General features: G+C 46.0%; 1 protein-coding gene across 1 annotated transcript; it reads left to right on the top strand.

Annotated features, from left to right (window-relative positions):
- Positions 1-2,412: 2,412 nt before the first annotated feature.
- On the top strand, positions 2,413-8,007 carry LOC132450235 (estrogen-related receptor gamma). The gene has a single exon (XM_060042305.1). The coding sequence runs from the start codon at positions 2,991-2,993 to the stop codon at positions 3,390-3,392; it is 402 nt and encodes a 133-aa protein (XP_059898288.1). The 5' UTR covers positions 2,413-2,990; the 3' UTR covers positions 3,393-8,007.
- The last annotated feature ends 257 nt before the right edge of the window (positions 8,008-8,264 follow it).

Genomic DNA, 8,264 nt, shown 5'->3' with positions numbered 1-8,264 from the left:
AGCATTTCATTAGGAAAACAGGGCCTGTCAATAAAATGTGTTAAGTGGAGTGAAATGAGCGCCGGGCAGCGGCGGGACTCGTTTGTTCCGATGTGAAGATGCGGCGACCGTATCGACAGTTTTCTTTTCATGATGGGGTCCCCCCCCCCCTCCCCCCCCCCCACCCCCCCCCTACCCCTACTCCCCCTCACTAATCAATGGCTGTTAGGGCTCTTTTCTCCTGCCTGACTGAAAGGAGAAAAACAAAATGCTGAGCCCAGGTTTATTTGGCTTGTTTTGGTTGGTCTTCAGATGACCGAATCTCAGGGGATCGGAGGAGCGCAGGGGTTGGGTCGACGGGGGAGAGAGAGGGGGGGAGATGGGTGAGAGAGGAGGGGAGACATGTGAGAGACGTGAGAGAGATGGGGGAGACTGGTGGGAGAGAGGTGGGTGGGGAGGTTGGGCGATGGGGAGAGAGGTGGGGGAGAGATGGGGGAGACAGAGAGAAGAGGGGAGACATGTGAGAGCGGTGGGGAGACATGTGATGGAGATGGGGGAGACATGTAAGAGAGAGGGGGGAGATGGGTGAGAGAGGTGGGTGAGACATGAGCGAGAGGGGAGTCGTAAGAGAGATGGGGGAGACATGTGAGATACTTAAGAGAGATGGGGGAGACGGGTGAGAGAGAAGAGGGGAGACGTGTGAGAGAGACGGGGGAGAGATGAGGGGGAGACGGGTGAGAGAGGTGGGGAGGCCATGGTGGAGCTTACGCGGCTCGTTTGAACACCGACAGTGGCGGCTGTGGTGGTGGCAGGGATTCTCTGGCTCCGCTATGTGTGTGTGTGTGCGCGTGTGTGTGTGTGTGTGTGTGTGTGTGTGTGTTGGGACAGGGGGGGGTATCCAGAGCAACAGCTGTGGATATTCATGGCCATTGATTTAGTAATTAGCAGAGTATTGACGGGGCGGTCGTGGGGCGGCTGACGGATTACGGGGAAATTGTTTCTTCAAAGTTACTTCAGCATTCCGCCCCTCACCTCCTCTTCAAGAGACACACACACACTCAAACGCACACACACACACACACACACACACCAGACAACTGGTGACACACACACCTACGCTCAGACACACACACACACACACAGCAGACAACTGGCAACACACACACCTAATTACACACACACACACACACACCAGACAACTGGTAAGACACACGCACACACCTATACACACACACACACACACACACAGACAAACGTAGCTGTGTGCGTGTGTGTGTGTGTGTGTGTGTGTGTGTGTGTGTGTGTGTGTGTGTGTGTGTGTGTGTGTGTGTGTGTGTGTGTGTGTGTGTGTGTGTGTGTGAACATGTGTATACTGTGTGCATTTATGAGTGTGTGTGTGTGTCTGTGTACTGTGCACACATACACACACCCACACACCGAGCCAAACGGGGACCGGATCAGAATTAACATGGAGGTTTCAGATGAAGACTGCTCTAACACATGTGCGGTCCACATAGCCTACTTAATTTCCCAAGATAGAAACGCAATTTACACAGAAGGAGACTGGTAAAAGAGACTTAATCAGTCAGTTAGGAACATAATTAGCCTTGTACTTTCCCTTTTTTCTGCCTCATTTGCCCGTTGCTTCACTACGGTTCACTCCTCTGCTCGACAACTTTTGCCAGCCAAAATTGATTTAAATCAGCCACCAAACTCAAGTTGACGACGTCTTGGTTGAGGTTTTTTTTCCGTAAAAGCGCCCTTGTGCGTTTTTCTCGGAGGCAAACGTGTGGTGTTAAAAAAGATCACCCGTTTTTTTTTTATCCTTTTCGGATAAACTGTGTGTTTCTGCGATTGCTTTACGTTGAGATTAAACCTTCAGCCGTTACTGTCCATCTGTTTATCGGCAACAAAACCGCCGTCAAAAACAGAAAACGAACTCAACCGAATTGTTATTTACCTGTCCGGGAGTCGCCATGCTCTCCGTCCTTCAGAGATGGCAAACAGATCCCATTCCCACCTTTTTTGTCCCCTTCTCCCCCCAAAAACCCGTAGACTTACACATAGAGAGCAGGTTTTTTAATAAGTCTCAACTGGTTTTATTTCAGAGCCTATACATAAGGGGGCCAACTGCTCTTTCTTATGGAAATGAAGGCCAGCTGCCACCGCGCTCAGCCTAACCATACCCTGGTAATGCAGCCATCTGAATTCATTAGCAGGAGGGTTGCGTGGTCGGGGACTCTGAAAGAAATGAATCTTCCCCACAATATATTTATACAGCCGCCCCTCCGCTACGTCTCTCCTCCTCTCTCCCCTCTCCTCCTTCATCTCCCCGGAGACTCGGCCATGCATAGGAATTTATTTAAGGACAGTCATTAACCACTCGCAAGAGTGAGGGGGTAAATAAAACCCTCTCTCCAAAATTGGATGGTGGAGGCTGGGTGGAGGCTGGCTGGAGGGTTCCGGGTAGTTTGGTATCAGAGGATGGGCGCTAGCGGAGGGGAGTCGGTTCGTAGCTACAACATGTGGGTCTGGTGATGTGTTTTGTTGATAAAGGATGGCTGGATGGATGAGGTAGGATGTTTGACAGAAAGGTACTGGGTTTCGATCGCAAATTTCAGCCGCTTTGCGCGAGATACACCTCGTTCCTCCTGGGAAACACATTGGGTGTGTCTTAATTCACTGTAAGTTGCTTTTGGACAAAGTGCTATTTGAGTGTCTCTATGCCATGAAATATTAAAAAAGGTGTACTATTCATAATCCTGACATGGGGTACCAATATTATTGGTACTATTTATGATTTACTTTTGGAGTCATCTTTTCATTTCTAAACATATTTGACAGATAATGCAATTGTCTGTCTGATTTCGTGATACTTTGTTGACACTAGTCTTCAGTGTGTATAACCTTAGCAATCTCCTGGCAATAAGATGTGGCATTTTTCACAATCATTCCAGATAACTTAAAGTCAGTGTGCCTTGAAGTTGTGGTTGGGCGGGGGGGGATCCCTCATGGATCCCTCATGGGGTCCCTCATGGAGCCCTTCAAAAGGCCCCCTCCGTCCTTGCAAAAAGGCCAGGAAGCACATGTTGAAAGGACTCGAATCTCAAACGCCCTCGTTAACCTCTCCCTCCCTTCCTCCCCTCCCTCCCCCCTGCCCCCCTGCAGACTCCATGCACATAGAGGACATCGAGGCGGTGCAGAGGCTGCAGGACTCCCTGCACGAGGCACTGCAGGATTACGAGGGCTCCCAGCACGCCGAGGACCCTCGGCGGGCCGGCAAGCTGCTCATGACCCTACCCCTGCTGAGGCAGACGGCCTCCAAGGCCGTGCAGCACTTCTACAGCATCAAGATGCAGGGCAAGGTGCCCATGCACAAACTCTTCCTGGAGATGCTGGAGGCCAAGGCCTGACCGGCCGCTCGGTGTGGGGGGGGGGCGACGTGGTCGACGCTGACGACCACCACGACGACGACGTGAAGGCGTGCGTGCGTGCGTGCGTGTGTGTGTGTGTGTGTGTGTGTGTGTGTGGGGGGGGGGGGGAAGAGGGCGCGCATCACCCAGACGTAGGAGGTAAACAAACGAGGCCTGCTTAAAAAAGAACAAAAATGGTGGTGTGCCAAATAATAAATGGACAAAGGACGAGACTTGGACTACCGTCACTGGTAAACGAACACAGGGAAGGAAGGACACACCACGGGTGGATTTTGGCGGGAATGGTGTATATTGATCCGACTGATTTCGGGTTATACAATAATGTATATAATGACGCCGTGTACAGAAAAATAAGCTATCACGGTCTTGTTATAACCAGAGGCCCAGCGCTCTATATCAGCCAACGCTTCTGTCAACCCTGCATTTCTTAACTGACGTTCACCTCGGTGGGGTTTGGAGGAAGGAACGGTGAATGAAATGTCATCCTGTACTACTGTGTGGCTCCGCAGCCATGTATGTATTTTCCTTTTTTCTTCCACATTTTCTAACCAGTTACTCAAAGCAATACGTCCCCACTTGTTCTCCATATAATATGTGTACTGTATACTGTGTGACATTGCACTGGGAGGTGGAGGATTTGTTTGGAAAAGGTTCCACTATTTAACTCAAAAGGAAAAACATGGCCGCCAAAAGTGTGTGAGTGTGTGTGAGTGCGTGTGAGCGTGTGCGTGTGTGCGATTGGCAGAAATCCCGTAACTTATTTAACTTGTACCGGTGTCATCAACTCACCCGTTTTAGAGGACTTGGGAGCTCTTAGTTTGGACGACGTTGGTCAGTTTACTGGTGGGTGGCCATTGCTTACTCAGTGTTTAGACTGGGGAAACTGGTCCTTAGTCCTCGGCAATAATGGACATTGTATTAGAAGTTCTGTTTTGGTGTTGTATGTTAGTGTTTATCTCTTATGGAAACTAAGATGCAAGACCCCCTCTCCCCAAAAAAAGTCAATAATCCACCAAGCACACACGCACACACAAACACATACACAGATACACACACAAACGCACACACACGCACACACACACACACACACACACAAAACACCATCCTATCTCTCTCTATGTTATAAATGTTTAATAGGTTTAGAGTTTTGTGGTTTGTGTCTGACACATCGAAGCTTTTGTCCAGGTCTTTTCTTTCCAGTATTATCCTTAGTTTACATATAAACTCTACAGTGTGGAAATTTTTAATAATATTAATAATATAAAAGCTATTTTTGCTCTAATACAGAATAAAACTGTCACTTTGCGTGGACGTGGAGTTTTGTCAAGATCTGGAAAGGAAAAACAATCTGGTCGCGTTCTGATGATAAAGACATGGCACTATATTTATTTTTTATTTATTTAAATTATTTATTCTGACCGTATTTCCCAGACTATACCAGGGTAAAAAAATTTGCCAAAAAAATGATAGCTGAAAGCCATTATATGTGTGTTTACCTGCAGTTCTAAAAGGACTGAGGAATGGAATCAGAATCAAGCTTTTAGTCGGAGCATGAGCCTTCTGTCTCAGGCATCCTGTTGGGAGTCATGGCAACGATGATACAGGGCGTGTCTTCCCCACGAGGGTCAAAGCATGCTTACGACACAAACCCAAGTCATTGATGAAACGTTTTGCCAAGTCTTTCAGTGTTTTCCATTTCCTCATGTAACTTTTTTGGGGGGGATTTGAGATTAAACTGTAGTCCGTTTTTTTGTATGATTTTGAAATTGGATTGAATAGAGACTTCGTTTTATTCCATTGTTATTAATGGTGCTAATAATTCAAAGGGCACTTTATGGACTTTTCTGGATTAAACTGGCCAACAGACTCTTCAAACTAGAAATGTTATTCAAGATTTTCAAGTAGAATGTTAGGACTAATCGCAATGCATTTGTAAAACGAAATATACAAATAAAGCAGTCAAATTATTACGATTAAATGAAAAATATTCTATATTCTCCATAAATTAATCAGCTCGTCACAAGCGATCGGGAAAATATATATTCTCTCCTTTAAGCACTTTAAATTGGTAGTTACTTTTAAAGGCTAAATGATCTCCTTTACATTGCAAAGGCTTTTGCAAACATAATAAAATAAATGTAATATCTCTCATTTAGAGATTAAAACCCATCCTTCCCAAACGCCACCTCCTTTTAATAGACCCCCCCCCCCCCCCATAACGATCAGACCTGAGCTGAACATTGTATTACCATGCATAGATAATTATAATCTACAATTAATATAGTGGAAAAAAACTACAGCTCCCCTGGTGCTCATCTCCGGGGACACACCAAGCCGTCCAGAAGGTGCGGCAGAGTTGAACCAAAGCAGCTTCAGCTTCAGAGTATACAGGGTGTCCTTAAAAGCAGTCAACCTAATTACCCACATCGTATTTTTATTTAAACCTTGCTTGTATCGTATCGACTCCACACACTCCGGTTGGAGGGGAATGCCGGTGAAGGCAAATTAATTTAACGCGGATGGCTGCCCGTTATGTTTTCTTTATGTTCAATCAATATTCGCATTGATTTCGATCGTCGAGGCCATCTGCCTCCTTCTTAACTCTATCTCCATTAAAAACCACACTCACCGTGTTGAGGCCTGGCCTATATTCTCCAGGCCATGCCCTGTGTCGTGTAACTGCCACGACTTGGTTCTGTTTTGCAGCCACACACCACGACACCTCAGTCTGCACTCACGATGGAGGGCAAAACGCCTTCCATCCGTTTTGTTTTTTAAGCTGAGCCGTACGGTCTTGGGGCGTGTCCCGTCACCGTGGTGATATTCAACACGCCCGTACTAGGACTGGCACTTCCTGTCCGATCAGTTACACACACTCTGGTTCGCTTTGGTCCCCCCCCCACCCCCCCCCCCCCCGACGTCCCCATCGTGAAGATTAATACAGGGAAAATAAAGGGAAGCCCATTAATTTATTTTAAGCGGGCTGAAAACGGTTCTACTACATCCAATTAATTCTAATTGTCTCTGATGCTGAAATTCTCAATAGAAATGGAGCAATTAAAACCCTGCATTGGCTCCACCTTGGGGAAAAGCAGAGACATTTTGGTTCAGTTTCACTGCAGGGTGGGTTTGTTTAAATCGGGAGAGGGGCGATTTCCACGGGTGTCTGTGACAGTTTCATAACACGATGATCACTCGGCTATGCAAGGCAAATATGGCCACCTCTGTGTTCGTTTTTTCTGTCTGTTTGACTTGTCTTATCGACCTTTAGTTGCACTTTGTCTGTCTGTCTGTATCGTGTGGCCATACACAGCTAACCCGCTGCTAATGTGTTGTGTTTGTCTCACGTACCACGTAGCATATGCTGTCGACGAGTATAATTGTAAATACTGGATTTTTATTTTGCTTTATGTGATTACTTTTCGATTGATTTCATGGGCATTTATTAAGTTTTGACTTGTTTACTTTTGCATTAGCAAAAACTGAAATATAGGACCCCCCCCCCTCCCTTGAACAGCCCTACACCACAACATCTTCTTGATTAAAAAGTAATTGAACGTGTGACTGACTGAGTCAGTTATTTTTTACTTTTTATTGAATGTGGGTTGTGTCATATTGTTTTATTTATTTATTTTGTTTATCTGATACATATTTTTGTCTGCTGGAACATATGCTATGTATTATCATCGATTGACGTGATGTACAGGAAACCGTAGAAAAAACTAAAACAAAAAAATTAAAAGTGGTGTAGAAAGAACCAATACCTCAATTCATATTTTGAAAATTACGCTTGGTCTGAAAGCAGGCTAGGTGGTGGTGCGGGTGGTGAAGAGGGGGGTGGGGTGTTCCCACGGGAACTAGTGGCACAGAAATAAAGTGACATCACTGACTGGGTATTAAAAAAAAAAAAAAAAAGGAAGGAAACGAAAGGGAAAAAAAATGTAGATGAACCTCTCGCAATTGGCGGACTCATTCCTCAGAGGGAAGAGCTGCTCATTCGCTGTTCCATTTGTGGACTTATCTCATCTCGCCGGTCTCTCCGAGATGACGAGATTTACATAAAACACGGCGGAGCCACCTCGGCCACTGTGGTCCGCGGTGTATACTGCGGTGTATACTGCGGGTGTATACTAGGGGTGTATACTGTAGGAGACGCTATAGGATGAGCCGGCTCGCGGTACGGCGAGCCACGCAACGTCTGATTACCCTGGAGAGTTACTCCGCTCAACAGCAATACGTTATCGGTTGTGATATATGAATCAAGTTAAAAGCAAGCTTTGTTTCATTTTAATTATGAACTTGCCCCCTTTTGCTCGGCGACCGAACGGGCCTGGGTTACTATGCACACACATTCACTTACAGTCCGACGCGACGAATACGACTAAGTCCTATGTGAATAGGTTGGAACTGAAAGTAAAAGTGGAAGCGAAGCCATGACTGGCTTTCCTTGGACAGTGTCAAGTGGCATCTCCTTGTGTTTTGTTTGTTGTGCTAATATGCCTCTGTACTCGTGTAAATATATGCTTTTTTTCTCTGAGTGAGTCAGATCTAACAGTGAATGTACATTGATAATAAAATCACATGGTTTATGTAATCCTACTGCAATTTATTTGTTTTTTGAGGTGGGGTGAGAGGGGGTGTTTCAAGGGTAAAAACAATCTGTTTTATGATTGTATAACCTGAGCTGATGCAACACAATGCAAGATTATTGCTATCGTTGTATTGCTTATAGAGGTCCTTTGATTATTATCTAGTTGGATACTTGGAAATACCACAGTGAACCTCTGATGGCCTCTGGTCTCTGGGTGGGCAGAAGTCCAACACTGGTATGTGTGTGCGTGCATGTGCGTG

This window comes from Gadus macrocephalus, chromosome 21, assembly GCF_031168955.1.
Source record: "Gadus macrocephalus chromosome 21, ASM3116895v1".
NCBI classification, from domain to species: Eukaryota; Metazoa; Chordata; class Actinopteri; order Gadiformes; family Gadidae; genus Gadus; species Gadus macrocephalus.
This window is presented reverse-complemented; position numbering and strand designations above follow the sequence as displayed.